General features: G+C 39.0%; 1 protein-coding gene across 1 annotated transcript; it reads right to left on the bottom strand.

Moving 5' to 3' along the window:
- Positions 1-39: 39 nt before the first annotated feature.
- LOC127440864 (gastrula zinc finger protein XlCGF8.2DB-like) lies at positions 40-11,491 on the bottom strand. The gene is made up of 2 exons (XM_051697897.1): positions 11,189-11,491; positions 40-6,371 (listed from the first exon to the last, which is right to left on the bottom strand). The coding sequence occupies exons 1-2, from the start codon at positions 11,253-11,255 to the stop codon at positions 5,458-5,460; spliced, it is 981 nt and encodes a 326-aa protein (XP_051553857.1). The 5' UTR covers positions 11,256-11,491; the 3' UTR covers positions 40-5,457.
- Between the last annotated feature and the right edge of the window lie 6,184 nt (positions 11,492-17,675).

Raw genomic sequence — 17,675 nt, 5'->3', positions numbered from 1 at the left:
TTATTTAAGGTATTGATTTAACTAACTTTAAGTTCTAAACAAAATGATGTGGAAGACAGTCTGGTTCCTAATTATGTGCATGTATTAATATTTAAATTAAGATATCCCACACCTCAAATGTTAATAAAACAACAGGATTCCAATACCTTATCAATGAATAACATTTGAATGTGTTATTTTTGATATTTTTTCCCCCTCCGTGTATTCAAACACTAATGTAAAATCTGATGAACGACAAATTCTGCAATATTATCTGCGAGCTTATTTGCTAAATGTAGTTTACAGCGTTTGTTTATGTTGAAACATTGCTTAATGTACGAGTGCCCTGATATTTTACATTTTAACTTACGCAATGTGCACCGTAATTGTGGCTCACTTTGACACAGAAACACATTCTGAGTTATGAAAAAAAGTAATAAAAAAACAAAAAACTGAAGCAATTGTAACTGATTCAGCCAACATTTATTCTCCCACAATTTAAAGCAATTCCACACAAGAGACACTTTCACAGCATGAATTGTAGGCAAACCGTCAAACACATTTTTCCGCCCCCTTCTGACAGTATATAACATCTACCTTTATTTGCACCAAGGTGCAAATAGCATCTGCCATAATGTAATACATTTAATGCTATTGCTATTCCCTATCATAAAAGAGAATCAAACCCCTTCAAACACTGTGGACACTAGTTTACTGAAGTAATATTTTGATCTTCCCTTTAGCTTCTTTACTTGAACAAGCACAAACTTCTCTGCTACAGCTAATTACCTTCTTAGAAGACATCTCATCTTGTAGGTAAATTCATCACACTTGAAGGGCAGTCTTCTTTACAGTGTGCACACTATCATGTCCTTTCAGGGTTTCTGAAGCAGTAAAACTGTTTTCTTTTAAACTGATGCAGTATAAATGGATTATGAGAGTATATATAACACCCAGATTATTACCGAAATGTAATCCTAATATTCCTGATTATTGTGTCAATGTAATTCAGAGAAAGGATTTCACTGCTTATGGGAATGCCCCCTAATTCACCTCTATTTTGGGAAAAGGTGTTAAACTGTTGTGTTGATACAAAATATCCCTAAATGTCCTAAGCTTTGTATACTATTTTTCCAGTAACATCCACTCTAACTGGCTCTGGAAAGAAACTGTTAATCTTATGTTTATTACAAGCAAAACTTATAAATGCTAGACACTGGAGAAGTACGATAGCCCCAGTATAAACAATGGATACAGGAGTTGTCTTTGGAAAAGTTTATGAAAATATGCAAACAGTCACATTTCCATCCCAAGTGTTACAAAGAACAAAATTGTCACTTCCGGATGAATTGTAGCTACTGTGACTCTCTTATTAATAAAATATTTGTGGTTTAGAGCAGACAAAATTTCAACTTTGTCTCATGTCTGTGAGCGACAGCACGTCACACAGTTCTGGGAGTACCATCTGTGTGTGTTCCTGATTCCTTATGACTTTACCATGCAAATCTATATTACACCTGCTCTTCGGCACAGTTCAAGTTTGTATTCCACTTATTCACACTGCAAACACATTGCAGGCTTTGAATTTTCAGGACACCATTATTTCAGGGGCGTAGAATACGCGGGGGATGTAGGGGATGTGTCCCCCTCACTTTCAATAAAACCCCACACTTTTTCATGGGGCAAATGTTTTTATCAAACATTGTTTGATACGCATCTTGTATTCCTAATAAATTCAAAAGTAGTTTATTCGGTAAATGTGTTTCCATCGTAGTTTATGCGAATTTCTTTTTATGGAATAAAACATTTATTCGTATCTTGGTGTTTCCATCCAGCGGTTTTTATGCAATATCCCAAAATGCGCATAAAAATATGTGGATGGAAACCCAGCTATAGAAAATGTATTAATGCACTTTGTAGAAACTGGCAGAAACAGTAAGAATGTGTAAGTGTACGTGCATGCAGTGGCGTTCTAGCTTGTATGGTGCCCTGGGCGATAGGGCTTGCCGATAGGACGATGTAATCGGATATCAACTATGTCTTACAAAAATCCCGATGCTGATTCCGAACGGACATGATCGACAATATCGGGAAATGGCAAAACGATGGAGATGGGAAGTCACCAAATATATTAAACGGTGACCAGGGTGTGAAACTAGCACCCACCACCCGCCAAATGCACCGAGGCTGAATCCAGTTCGCAAGGTCCTTGTCCAAATGTATTTTATGCGCAGGTAATTTTGATCATCTACCCACAACAGGCGGGCAACCTGCTGCAAGACGTCTCGGAGTGACACATGACAAGAAATGCTGTTAGTCACAAAGACACGTACTTGAAGTAATACACTTTATTATATTTTTAAGAACAGACAAAAGAAAAGCCGTCAATAGCTGTGTTTCCAACAATGCTTTTTTTTATGCGCATTTTAGGATATTGCATAAAATCTGCTGGATGGAAATACCAAGATGCGAATAAAATCACCAAAATGCACATGGAAACTTATATGCTCGCTTGAAGTGGATACATTTTTTATTTGATAAGAAATGTGCATAAACTATGATAGAAACAGATTTACCGAATAAACTCCTATTTAATTTAACAGGAATACAAGAAGCGCATCAAAAAATCATGTGACTGAATAATTTATTCATAACTGGACGAACCAGCGGACCAATCATCGAAACTGAACCGTTGCCCTGGTCATTCTGAATCACCGGTGTCCTAAAAATCCAAAGCCTGCATAGAGTTTGCAGAGCAAGTAAGCTAAACACAAACTTGCACTTTTTCCAGAAGAGCAGGTTTATTGATACTTTTAAAGAATATCTTATACAGTGCATCTGGAAAGTATTCACAGCGCTTCACTTTTTCCAGATTTTGTTATGTTACAGCCTTATTCCAAAATTGATTAAATTCATTATTTTCCTCAAAATTCTCCAAACAGTACCCCATAATGACAATGTGAAAGAAGTTTGTTTGAAATCTTTGCAAATTTATTAAAAATCACATGTACATAAGTATTCACAGCCTTTGCCATGACACTCAAAATTGAGCTCAGGTGCATCCTGTTTTCACTGATCGTCCTTGAGATGTTTCTACAACTTGATTGGAGTCCACCTGTGGTAAATTCAGTTGATTGGACATGATTTGGTAAGGCACACACCTGTCTATATAAGGTCCCACAGTTAACAGTGCATGTCAGAGCACAAACCAAGCCATGAAGTCCAAGGAATTGTCTGTAGACCTCCGAGACAGGATTGTATCGAGGCACAGATCTGGGGAAGGGTACAGAAAAATGTCTGCAGCATTAAAGGTCCCAATGAGCACAGTGGCCTCCATCATCTGTAAATGGAAGAAGTTTGGAACCACCAGGACTCTTCCTACAGCTGGCTGCCTGGCCAAACTGAGTGATCGGGGGAGAAGGGCCTTAGTCAGGGAGGTGACCAAGAACCTGATGGTCACTCTGACAGATCTCCAGCATTTCTCTGTGGAGAGAGGAGAACCTTCCAGAAGAACAACCATCTCTGCAGCACTCCACCAATCAGGCCTGTATGGTAGAGTGGCCAGACGGAAGCCACTCCTCAGTAAACGGCACATGACAGCCCGCCTGGAGTTTGCCAAAAGGCACCTGAAGGACTCTCAGACCATGAGAAACAAAGATTGAACACTTTGGCCTGAATGGCAAGCGTCATGTCTGGAGGAAACCAGGCACCGCTCATCACCTGGCCAATACCATCCCTACAGTGAAGTATGGTGGTGGCAGCATCATGCTGTGGGGGTGTTTTTCAGTGGCAGGAACTGGGAGACTAGTCAGGATCGAGGGAAAGATGAATGCAGCAATGTACAGAGACATCCTTGATGAAAACCTGCTCCAGAGTGCTCTGGACCTCAGACTGGGGCGAAGGTTCATCTTCCAACAGGACAACGACCCTAAGCACACAGCCAAGATAACAAAAGAGTGGCTCTGGGACAACTCTGTGAATGTCCTTGAGTGGCCCAGCCAGAGCCCAGACTTGAACCCGATTGAACATCTCTGGAGAGATCTGAAAGTGGCTGTGCACCGACGCTCCCCATCCAACCCGATGGAGCTTGAGAGGTCCTGCAAAGAAGAATGGGAGAAACTGCCCAAAAATAGGTGTGCCAAGCTTGTAGCATCATACTCAAAAAGACTTGAGGCTGTAATTGGTGCCAAAGGTGCTTCAACAATGTACTGAGCAAAGGCTGTGAATACTTATGTACATGTGATTTTTTTTTTTTTTTTTTTTTTTTCTTCGTTTTTTATTTTTAATAAATTTGCAAAGATTTCAAACAAACTTCTTTCATGTTGTCATTATGGGGTATTGTTTGTATACGTGCTGTCATTTCCAGTCATGAAACGAGTTATTAAAGTGTTTTGTCTGCATTGTCCTAAACCATGATTATTTTATTAATAAGAGACATACAGTCACTACAATTTCCCCGAAGTGACGATTTTGTTCTTTTGAACGCAAGGGATGGAAACGCGGCTTTATCCGCACATTGTTTTTGCGATTATTCTGATTTTTCGCATAATTTAAATTCACAACTTGGATGGAAACATAGCTACTGCTTGCGTCTGATTCGCTGTTTATTCAGAGGCGTGCAGCGCGAGCTGGAACAGGTCTCATGTCTCGTGGAACAAGCGCATGTAAAGAGTTTTTACTCTTCTGTTTTATTCATCTGAAAACTGTTTGCAAGAATACTGTCGTCTATGAGAACGCTGCAAATTATCTCAGATCATCTTGGGAGGTGCTGTGAGTTTAATCCACTTTATTTAGGCTTATTTATTTTGATTATCATTGTCTTTACATTTATAATTGTCTGTAGGCTATTAGTAATTTTCCACTTGTCGTTGGCGGATGCTTGCGTGATGGCAAATGGAGCCGTTGGAGACGGTAAATGTTTAAATAAGGTGGTTAAATAAGATTTTTTGATTACTTCGTTATTTTATAGCTTTTTTCGTTTAAAGTGCAATTTGAATTTAGAAATGTCTTTTGTTTACATTTTTTTTAAATATATGAATTAAATTTTTAAAGCAAAATCAATAAAGAAAAATAATTCACCTACTCTCGGCAGGTGGGTTGATGTAAAAGGATTTCACGATATTTTTTAAGGCTATTATCGCTAAAATATTTTTTACATATCGCCCAGCCCTACAGGACAAATCCCCACTTCAACACCCTCCAACCCCCGGCCAACAAAATTTGTTAGCGTGGGTTGGGGTGCTGGGGGGTGTTGTCTATGTCACCCATGACAATCTCCCATGCCTAAAATCTAAATAATGCATATATATATTTTATTTGAATTTATTTTTCCTTTTTTATCCTATTATTGTCCTTTGCTTTAATTTCAAAATTAAACTATTAACTATTGTAAAAATGTAACAAAAAAAAACTTTCCTCAACGTGAGCCCTTGTCAAGGTGTTTCTGCAGTATACATTCCCTGGTATGGTTTTAAGTCATCATCTCTCTCCAGTATGAATTCTAATGTGACTCTTAAGATCTCCAGTACGTTTGAAACTCTTTCCACATTGAGGACACGTAAAAGGCTTCTCTTCATTGTGAATTATCATGTGACTCTGAAGGTTTCCTTTTTGATTGAAACTCTTTCCACAATGGTGACATGTGAAAGGCTTCTCTCCAGTGTGAATTCTCATGTGATTCTTAAGGTGTTCACTTTTTTTGAAACCCTTTCCACACTGAGGACATGTAAAAGGGCTCTCTTCAGAGTGAGTAATTGTGTGACACTGGAGACGTCCTTTACAAGTGAAACTCTTTCCACACTGATGGCACGTGAAAGGCTTCTCTCCGGTGTGAAGTCTCATGTGATGCTCTAGGTTAACTTTACGTGCAAAACACTTTCCGCACTGGATGCATGTGAAAGGCTTATCTCCAGAGTGAGTTCTCATGTGACTCTTAAGATACACTTTTAGTGTGAAACTCTTTCCACACTGATTGCATGGAAAACAGTTCTCTCCAGTGTGAATACTTATGTGATTCTTAAGGGTCCCTTTATCTGAGAATCTCTTTCCACATTGAGGGCATGTGAAAGGCTTCTCTCCAGTGTGAGTTCTCATGTGACTCTTTAAGGTTCCTTTCTGAGCGAAACACTTTCCACACAGTTGGCAGGTGAAAGGGCTCTGGCCAGTATGAATTTTCGTGTGACCTAAGAGGTGTCCTTCACGTGGAAAGCTTCTTCCACACTGATGGCAGGTAAAAGATTTTTTGGATCCTGTTCTTTTTTGTGGGAGTTTCTTTTCAGTCTGTGAGCAACTAGAAGATTGTTCTCCAGTAGTGACACAATCAGGTTTCTGATACTGACGTTCCTCCTCCACTTCATCCAGATCTTGACTTTGGTCACTCAGCTCCATCAGGTCTAAAATGAACATGGGAACACCACATTTTAAACCGTTTCAGCAGCTTGACATTATTTTAAATAATTGATTTTATTTGTAATCACTTGTTATTAATATTATAGTTTATTAATATTGGTAATAGTACACTTTTTGTATGCAGTTTGTATGACCTCATATAAATTGAGACAATATGAAATATTTGTACTTTTAAATTTCATTTGTGACACTGTAGGACCATATAAATGGACTAGTTAAGGCAAAAGTTGCAGTGAAGTGCCCTGACGAGCGCAGTTCTATTTGGTTTTTTGATGTATACTGAAACAGGAAGTGGGAGTGGGACATGTCGGACGGCTTGTCCCTTTTAAAAAACTAGCCAATAGGCTTTTAGTTTTCAGCCACACACACTGACATACACCCGTTGCCATTGATATGGTGCTGCTCATGTCATTATAAAAAAGATATGAATACACTCCAGCCACTTTATCTCCATCAGATGCACATTTAATCAGAAGTGATCATCTCTGGAAGCATTCATGTAAACTCACTGCTATTCCTCCTTCAAAAGTAGCTTTGGGTATGGAACATGGTTTTGGGAGGGAAACAGCTGAAAACACACCTCTCTGCATTTGCAGCTTTGACTGACGCCAGGTTTTTGTACATAACCGGCTGTTGTAGGGGTGGGGTTAAAACTGATTAAACACTTTTGATTTTTGGCTGCAGTCACATATTAAAATATATGGTATTAAATTACCATATATTTACCATTTAGCATATTTAACAAATTACCAAAGTATGTTTTAAAATACTTTCTGTGCATATTGGATACATGAGAGTGTATTTAACATAATCATTCATTTAAAAAGTTCTTAAACATTTTTCAAGGTGAAAATCTTTTTATTTTTTATTTTTATTTTTTTGCAATCGCAACATGATGGTTACAGCACATGACTAATTTGGTGGACAAACGTTTTAAAAATATTAATCATATTTTAAAAGAAATTTATTTACTGCTTTTTTTTTTTTTTAAGAAATAAATTAAAAGATTACACTGCACTACTCATCCCAACATTTCTTTTTTTTTTTTTTTTTAGGATTTCAGCCTATATTTTTTTAATTATCTCTGGTCGGTAACACCACATGACTATTTTTACTTTCAGCCACTGATAAAATATCAAAATGATTTTGAACTTAGTAACTGAAAACCTGTTAATCATAGAAGAGGTGTATTCAAGTAACTGTTTTGTGTGAATTGCATTTTTTATGTAGTTAATTTAATAAATAATAATTTATAATTTAATAAATATGGTATTGACGCTGACTACCACACCTGGAGTCACGAGTTCGACTCCAGGGTGTGCTGAGTGACTCCAGCCAGGTCTCCTGAGCAACCAAATTGGCCCGGTTGCTAGGGAGGGTAGAGTCACATGGGGTAACCTCCTCGTGTTTGTGATTATTGATTCTCTCTCTCAATGGGGTGCGTGGTAAGTTGTGCGTGGATCGCGGAGAGTAGCATGAGCCTCCACATGCTGTGAGTCTCCGCAGTGTCATGCACAGCGAGCCACGTGATAAGATGCGTGGATTGACGGTCTCAGAAGCGGAGGCAACTAAGACTTGTCCTCCGCCACCCGGATTGAGGTGAGTAACCGCACCACCACCAGGACCTACTAAGTAGTGGGAATTGGGCAGTCCAAATTGGGAGAAAAGGGATAAAAATTAAACTAAATTAATAGAGGTATCGGTATTGGTATGTAAAGAGATTGGCCTTATTAGTACTTTAGTATTGGACTGTAAAGAAAATAAGTGGTTTCACCCATCCCTATACTACACGACTGATCACAAAAAGTTTAATAAACAGATACCCTAAGACAGATCATGTTCATATGCGAGAATATGATTTAAAGTTAGTTCATATTGTGATATTAGTTTACGACAGTTATGCTAGTTTAGAACATTGCAAAACTAGATGCTAAAAGTGAAAAGAAATGCAACAGCACATAAAACATTACTCAATAATTCAACACAATTCAAGTTATTCATGCCGCAATGCATGCTGGGTGTCTGCATAGTAGGGATGGGCATTTTGGTCATTTTGTCTACTCGAGTACTTGGACTAATTACTCGAGGGGTAATGACATGCACATAACTGTGAATATAATAACATGTCTGACAAACGTCTTTGGCTGCTGCATTACATCTTGTTGTTCCAGTGTATCCTCTATTCATTATTATAGGCTGTTATAAAATAATCTGTTACAAAATGTACAAAAGATTGCATAATCAAAATATAATGCATCATATTTTTGTCATTATGTGAAGATTCGCTGCCCAACTCAATGAAAGAATGTGCACAACGCGCGTCTGTGTTCATCCTTCAGGTTACCGTAGTAATCTTAGTAATTGCGCACCAGTTTTTTTCATGACTGTCTGAAGCATCTATTTTCAGATTGCCTTTGGCTTAACAGGAGACGCCATAACCATCGCATTTTTAATATGCGTGTTAAGTTGTAGTTCAGTTTTGAAGACACTGTTCCATTTAGCTGCGCTCTGTCTAGCTGTTTGAAACACTCGCCTGCTGTATATGCATTGAGTTCACTGCCACAGGCTCCTGGTGTGTGTGTGTGTCCAAGTGTTTGCTTCTATGGGAAAGCCGCGATTCTCCGTATTGCTGTTGCTGTAATGATTCATGAAGCGTTCCATTCAACTCGGAGAGTCGGAATTTCCACCTTTCAGCTGGGGAAAGTGCAACGGAACAACACACTATGTGTAGGGATGCACCGATCCGATACCTGGATCGGTATCGGCTCCGATACTGATGTTTTTAAACGGATCGGGAATCGGTCCGACGAGCCCGATCCAAATCCGGTACTGTGTGTTAGTCATGTTTGTTACTGTCAAGCTCAAAAAATGACATAAAAGAACCATGAAAACACCATTAAAGCAGTTCATATGACTCGTGCATTTTATTCAAAGCCACTTGAAGATGTGCAATAGCTCTATGAATCACAAAAGGCTGTGTTTAATAAGTAAATATATAAAATGCACGCGCAGCTCCAGCGCGTCAATGAATGGCGCTGCTCTGTTTACACACACACTTTTAGCCTTCACGCCATGCGCAATATTTGAGCGCTACTCAAGAACAGCATCTCAGATGTAGATGCTCAATAGTTCAGTTCACTTATAATATGCATTTAGAATGGCACTGGAGGAGCATTTTACCAGAATTTGAATAAGAAGCGAATTAAACTACTGTGAACTTGCCTACAAACAGACACATATAGGACTTCCTGGAGAGTTCAGAATGTCAAAATAAAAGCGTGAGGGTTTAAAGTTAAAGGTGCACGATTGAGATATATTACTATATATTACTATATATTACTATTATTATATATTATTATTATTATTATTCTCATTTGTTAACTTCTAACTTGGAAACTCATGCAGAAATTTTCAACTCCCATTTCGTCCAGATGGAGGTGTGTTACATCACGCAAACATTTCGGCTCCCAAAGCAGGGAGGTTTAGTCAGTGACAAACATTCACTTTTATTAAATAATATCCATTAACGAGTCAAAGTTCTTACATTAAATGATAATAAAATGTGTTTAGCAAACATTCAAACCACGGTTAACTCTCTTTTGATTATCGTAACGATAGCATTGCAGCGTCGTATATCAGTTTGGTTGCTATGTGACGTCTCTGACAATCAATTTACCCCTCAAAATCACAACGTAGTCAATCTCAAAATTCAAAATAAGCTCCCTCTTTGACAAGTTTGTGTTTAGCTGTCAGGTAATTGTCACTGAATTTCAAATTAAGTGAGAAGTCACATCATGCGTGATCACTATCGATCATCGTTTTCTTGAACGATCATTGCTGCCATGTCCGAGTACCCGAGTACTCATGCCCATCCCTACTGCATAGTATTTAAATTAATGAAGTTATATGAATGAACACAAATCAATGGTTTGACCTGACAATCAGTATTAGGTTTGACAAGTCTGGGTAGCTCAGTGAGTAAAGACGTTGACTACCACCCCTGGAGTCGGGAGTTTGAATCCAGGGCGTGCTGAGTGACTCCAGCCAGGTCTCCTAAGCAACCAAATTGGCCTGGTTGCTAGGGAGAGTTGAGTCACATGGGGTAACCTCCTCGTGGTCGCTATAATGTGGTTCACTCTCGGTGGGGCGCGTGGTGAGTTGTGCGTGGATGCCGTGGAAAATAGCGTGAAGCCTTCACACACGCTATGTCTCTGCGGTAATGCGCTCTACAAGCCACGTGATAAGATGCGCGGATTGACGTCTCAGACGTGGAGGCAACTGAGATTCGTCCTCCGCCACCTCGATTGAGGCGAGTACTCGCCACCACGAGACTTAGACGCATTGAGATGGGCATTCCAATTGGGGAGAAAAGGGAGGAAAAAAAAAAAAAATATACTATATGTATGTACATATATACACATATATATATATATATATATATATAAAGTGAAATTATTGAAACAAACAAATGTTTAAATTTTTTTTTTTTTAATAATGTTCACTTTTTTTTTACTTCATATATTTACTTAATTTTCACAGGGAATGGGTTTCCTGGATTAATGCAAGTATAGAGAACTCAAAGACTTTAGTACATTAAATTTAGTAATCTTCACATTCTTCTGTACTTGTTGCTTAACTTTCTTTTATAAAAGCAAAATAAAGTAATTATACACTTACAATATTTTTATATTACAATTATATTTATAAAAACTTTAATTATATTTATATGTAATTACATTTTTCTATTACAGTCATCTTTTTACTGTAGTACCAGTAAGCATAATTGGAATGCAACACCAACCTCTTTTTCTTTCATTCTCTTCATCTTTTATTCTGCATGCTTCTGTAATACTGTCATCACGCTCCATCTTCACAGAGTTTTCTCTCGGTATCTAGAAACTTTTCTTAGTCACTTTTAAAATGCTAGAAATAATCGATAGAACGAAAAATAATTGCAAAGTAAATCTCTCATGTGTTGATTCGCTTTACTCACAGAAAAATATTACTCATAAATGTCGCGCCATTTACGAGAGACCAACAATCAGCGTTTGACATAAATCATTACAATATTACATCCAGTAACACTCTACATATATTTCACTTAACCGCGGCGCAGCACTTATGACGTAATAATTACAGCCGCTCTGCAGAGCAAAATAAAAGTCGATTTACACGCTGTGTCTAAAATCACAAAATGCCTAGAAATGAGCCTTTCTTCAACTATTTGCATTTTCAGCACTGTGGACTTCAATATATTAAAGTTTCTAGAACTCTCATTATAGTTTAATTTGTCTACTAACCGTGTCCAACAGTGATTATTACATGTATCACAGGAGATTTGTGCCTTTTTTTTTTTTTCTTTTTTTTTTTGGGTAGTATCCCCCGCCCCATAGCATTTTATGTGTATATATATATATATATATATATATATATTTAAGTTTCCAAATTAAATATTTATGAAAAGTGACACCCAACAACAATATTTTGCTTATTTGTGATATTTACTTTCTAGCATCACATTTGGCAAAATACACATTTAAATACAATCACTGATATGCTTAGAATATAGTATAATTAGTGTGCACTACACTACATCTGGTAGGGCTGTCAATATGGCTGGGAAACTTAACTAGAAACTAATTTTTCACTAAAATTGCCAAAAATCAAAATATATTTTAATTTAAAAGACATTATTCTGGGATAGTTCACCAAAAATGAAAATTCAGTCATTGTTTACTATAAAATTTCTTTCATTTTCTTAACAAAGGTAGAAATTGTGAAAACATGTGCTCAGTGATGTCATACAATGGCAGTTTATGGTGACTACCTCTTCAAGCTTCATAAACGACACAAAAGTATAATTCTAATAAATAAAGTCTAATAAATGATTGTATCCATCTCATGCCTTGTTCTGATGGCATATGATAAGTTTTGGTGAGAAACAAACCAAAATCTATTGTATTATTTAGTGAAACTCTTGACTGACCGTTGCTGTCCTTTGATTGTTCATGAGAGTGCACGAGAGCAAAATAATACACAGCCCCACTCTCGAGATGGGGCGTTCAAGCTAAAACTCGTTTTGTTTATGTAAAATCAGGTCACCACAGTGATAGTAACAACAGAATACAACACAGCTGCACACAAACCAGAGAACAGAACTTACGAAACATATCTGAAGACTTTAAAATAAAAAATAGTTGCATTTCTATGCCTAGCCTTATTTGTTTGAACCGGAGTACTCGTAAATCAAACAGAGAGATATTGAAGAGGCTGAAGGCAGGCAAGTCACATGCCCTATTCAATTTACCCGCAAGAGTAAGATGTTAGATTTTCAGAGGGTTGAAGGGTGTAGGACTAAAAAATAATGGTCAATAAGAATGCACTTCAACCGTTAGGTTTTGGCAGAAGAACCCAATGTAGTCTAGAGTTCTAGAGAAAATCTTTAATAAAGGAATAATCCAAAACTGGATGTGAAATACATTTAAAAAATAAATAAATAAACCGCCAAAATAAACGTATTATACTTAAACTGTGTCGTCAGCAAGTCCTTTTTCAGCCCCCAGTGTCAAACCTAATCTGGTCCCGACACCGTTTCTCATGGCAAGCAATAAAAAAACAGAAATTAAACAATGTCAGAAATATTCTGAAACCTTCAAAAACACTGTTTGAAAGAGGTTCCATATTAATGTATCATAACTTTACAGTGCTGACAAACTGTAATTATGCTATTTTGTTTGAAACTATGGTTACCATGGCTTATTAAGGGTTAAACTTTACCCTTAAATCTAAAGAGATCTATCTACTTTTGCAGTAATTATTTTATAAAATATTAGCATTATTTTTACCGGGGAATTTATTGAAGGTAAAATACGCTGTAATCTTTACCAACATAGGAATGCGTGGTCCGGAAAAATTACCTATATGAGCGATTCACATGGGATTACAATAACAGGGAAGCTCTGTTAATTTTGACATTACCCCACATTCCCATATAAAATGAATCCCGTCCGAATAGAGCTTATGTTCAATTAATAAATAAATAAATAATATTTCAATGTGTATGTTTTTATTTCAACTCAATAATAATGAATAAATCAAACAAATTTACTACATTAAATAACACATACAATAATCAGTTTCAAACAGAAAGCCAAGGGTTAAAAATGTTTTTTAAGAGTTCATTATACAGTAATAATAAAATACACTACAGAAATTAAATGTTGTCAAAGGTTGTCCAGTACCAGAGTGTGTTTGCAGGTGCAGCTGGTTTAATTTGCAATGCACTTGAAAGCCTTGTGCACATTTATGATGCATGAGCTGGTTCCGGATAGCTTGGGAGTTAAGTGTCCATCAGTTGAACCCTAGGAACACATTTGTTTGAGAGGCCCCCTTGAAGCAGTTATTTTTAAGCACTTTGGTTTGGAACGACCCTACAACATGGAGGCCATGATAATTCACCCTTCAAAGTGCCCTTCGGATGCTGATTTATCCTGTTTGGAACGCAGTGAAATACCAGGTTGGATCATGGGTTAAAAATATATTGGAACATGGAAATGCTGAAATGGAGCAAATATGGTGTGAATCTAACACTTTTACATTAAAGATACACTAAAGTCAGACATTTTAACAAGCAAAGGACTGGGATTTTTCTAATGTGAGTCCGTTACTTGCTCCTAAAATGTCCTATGAATTTTCATATGACTTTTTAGATCTTCTTGAATTGTGAAACTCTTCCCACAATTATGACATGTGAAAGGATTCTCTCTAATGTGAATTGTTATGTGACCGTTAAGGTTATATCTTTGGATGAAACTCTTCCCACACTGATGACATGTGAAAGGCTTCTCTTCAGTATGAATTCTTATGTGAGTTATAATGTTTTCTTTTTGACTGAAACTCTTTCCACACTGATGACATGCAAAAGGCTTCTCTCCTTTGTGAGTTCTTATGTGAATCTGAAGGCCTCTTTTACAAGTAAAACTCTTTCCATACTGAGGAAATGTGAAAGGATTCTCTCCAGTGTGAATTCTTAAGTGGCTCTTAAGGTTTTGTTTTTTTTATGTATGAAACTCTTTCCACATTCATGGAAGGTGAGAGAATTTATGGCTCTTGTTCTGAAATTCTATTCAGATTGTGAGCAGTTAAAATATTGTTCTTGTGATTTGACATGATCAGGTTTCTGATCCAGATGTTTCTCCTTCACTTCATTCAGGTCTTGACTTTCGTCACTCAGCTCCATCAGATCTGAAATGAACAAGGGAAGTCGACATTCCATTTTAAGCAGTTTCAGCAGTGCTCTACAGTGTGATTGTCTAATTAATCTAAAACAAAAGATATTATTTAAACAAAATAATTACATTTTAAACAACAATTTTCCATTTTTTCTCTACTTATGCTTATATACATGCGGTTTGTACGCACACATATTAATTGAGAAACTGTTACGATTCACTGTTGTTTGCCCTGAGTTTTGCCTCTGTCATCTGTTCCCCCCGGATTACACTTCCCATAATCCCCTGCTCTGATCACCTCCAGCTGTTCCCAGTTGTTCTCACCCATGTTCCATTCCCTCATTAGTCAGTGTGTATTTAATGCCTTGTTGTTTGCTTAGTCCTTGTCAGTTGTTTTTTGACCCCCTGTTCTTGACCCGTTTCCATCGTTCATGTTTTCTCTGTTCCTGTGTTTTTCCCATTGTGGATGTTTCTTTTGTTCCTGTGTTTGCCCCATGAATCTGTACTTTGTTTATTTGATTAAATACTGTTAAGCTGCATTTAGATCCCGCTCCTGTGACCTCCCTCATTGCAACAGAACAACTGACCCCCGAAATGGATCTAGCGGCTCCTTTAATTCGGCTGACCCAAGCAAACTTACCCGTCCCGGAATATTCCCGTCTGTTTTGTGTCCTTGCCAAGTGCACTGACTTTTCTGATTCAACCCTGAAGTCCATGTATTCTATCGGCGGAGAAAGGCTTCTGTCCCCTAGTCTCTGCCTATGCCCATGACCACAGAGGTTGTACCCGAGTCTCTGTCTACGCCCACGACCACAGAGGTAGTTCCTGAGTCTCAGTCCATGCCCACTACCACAAAGGTCGTTCCCGAGTCTCAGTCCATGCCCACGACCACAGAGGTCGTACCCGAGTCTCTGTCTACGCCCACGACCACAGAGGTCATTCCCGAGACTCTGTCCATGCCCAAGATCACAGTGGTCGCTCCCGAGACTCTGCTCATGTTCACAACCGCTTAGGTAATTTCCCAGTCATCCTGAACTCTTAGCCTCGAGCCTGCCACGGCTTTGCCTTCTACGGCTTCGCCCTTCGAGCCTGTCATGGCTCCGCCTTCTATGGTTCGCCCCTTGAGCCTGCCATGGGTCCACCTTCTACGGCTTCGCCCCTCAAGCCTGCCACGGCTCCGCCTTCTACGGCTTCGATCCTCGAGCCTCCTACGGCTCCACCTGCCACGGCTCCACCCCTCGAGCCTGCCACGGCTCCGCCTTCCATGGCCTTGCTCCTCGAGCTTCCCATGGCTCTGCCTTCCATGGCTTCGTCCCTCGAGTCTCCTACTGCTCCGTCTTCCACGGCTCTAGTCTCTAGTCTGTGGTCACCACCCAGGCCTCCTGACCCTGTTTCAGCCCTGTGGCTGCCAACCAGGCCTCCTGATCCAGTCCCTATCCTGAGGTGGCCTTCTGGATCTCCTGGCCATCTGCCTGTTCTGCTCTGGTCTTCTGGGTCGCCTGGCCATCTGCCTGTTCTACTCTGGTCTTCTGGGTCTCCTGGACATCTGCCTGTTCTGCTCTGGTCTTCTGGGTCTCCTGGCCATCCATCTGATCTGCTCTGGTCTCCCTGGTCTCCTGACCATCCGCCTGATCTGCTCTGGCTCCCTTGGTCTCCTGGTCATCTGCCTGGTCTGCCCTGGTTTCCTTGGTCCCCTGGTCATCTGCCTGATCTGCCCTGGTTTCCTTGGTTTCCTTGGTCCCATGGTTGTCTGCCTGATCTGATCTGGTCTCCTGGGTCCTCTGGCCACCAGCTTGATCTGCTCTGGACTCTTTGTTCTCCAGCTCCATCTTGGCCCTGCCTCCCCTTCCTGCCCTTCTTGGGCGTCAGGAGCCGGGGGGGGGGTTATGCTATGATTCAATGTTGTTCGCCGTGTGTTTTGCCTCTGTCATCTGTTCCCCCCGGACTACACTTCCCATAATCCCCTGCTCTGATCACTTCCTGCTGTTCCCAATTGTTCTCACCTGTGTTCCATTCCCTCATTAGTCAGTGTGTATTTAATGCCCTGTTGTTTGCTTAGTCCTTGTCAGTTGTTATGGGTTTTGACCCCCTGTTCTTGACCCGTTTCCATTGTTCATGTTTTCTCTGTTCCTGTGTTTTTCCCATCGTGGATGTTACTTTTGTTCCTCTGTTTACCCCATTAATCTGTACTTTGTTTATTTTATTAAATACTTTTAAGCTGCGTTTAGATCCTGCTCCTGTGACCTCCCTCATTGCAACAGAAACTACATGTAATATTTTGTTACGGCCCGGCTCATGATAGATAGACCATAACATAAAGGAGGCAGAGACAAGAGGGTTCAGATTCAGAAATACATTTTATTGAATGCGTCTAGGGTTTCCATTAAGGAGTGAGTGTGGAGCTCCATATGTGTACCCAAATACACCTCAAAGTGCTGTACGGCAAGTATTAGTGCCATTGCCGCCTCCTCCACAGTAGAATTCGCCTTTTGGTGTCGGTTGAACTTTTTAGAGAAATAACAAACTAGATGTTCAACCTCATCAGGACCAACCTGGAGAAGGACAGCACCACCACCACAATCACTATAATCAATGGCCAAGCAAAGCGGCTCATCTAACTCAGGACCAGTCCAAACAGGAGCAGTGGCTAGCAAGGCTTTTGCTCCATCAAATGCCTGCTGACAAAATTCTGACCACTTGAAGTGGACTTTTGGGCTAAGGAGGTAAGTCAGTGGAAAAAAACACTTTCAAGTGAAAAACAAGTTCTCATAGAACCCTTTGTAATGCCCTGCCATTCAGAATCAGAATCAGCTTTATTGTATGCTTACACATACAAGGAATTTGTCTTGGTGACATGAGCTTCCAGTGCACAACAATACAATACAGCAACAAGACAGAGATAATAATAAAAAATAATGAACAAATAAATAAAAATAGAATGAGAAATAGAATAGAAAATAAAGTATATATAGAATACACAATAAGACAGTGTGTGTGTGTGTATGTGTGTGTGTATATATATATATATATATATATATATATATATATATATATAAT

This window comes from Myxocyprinus asiaticus, chromosome 5 (assembly GCF_019703515.2).
Source record: "Myxocyprinus asiaticus isolate MX2 ecotype Aquarium Trade chromosome 5, UBuf_Myxa_2, whole genome shotgun sequence".
Lineage (NCBI taxonomy): Eukaryota > Metazoa > Chordata > Actinopteri > Cypriniformes > Catostomidae > Myxocyprinus > Myxocyprinus asiaticus.
This window is presented reverse-complemented; position numbering and strand designations above follow the sequence as displayed.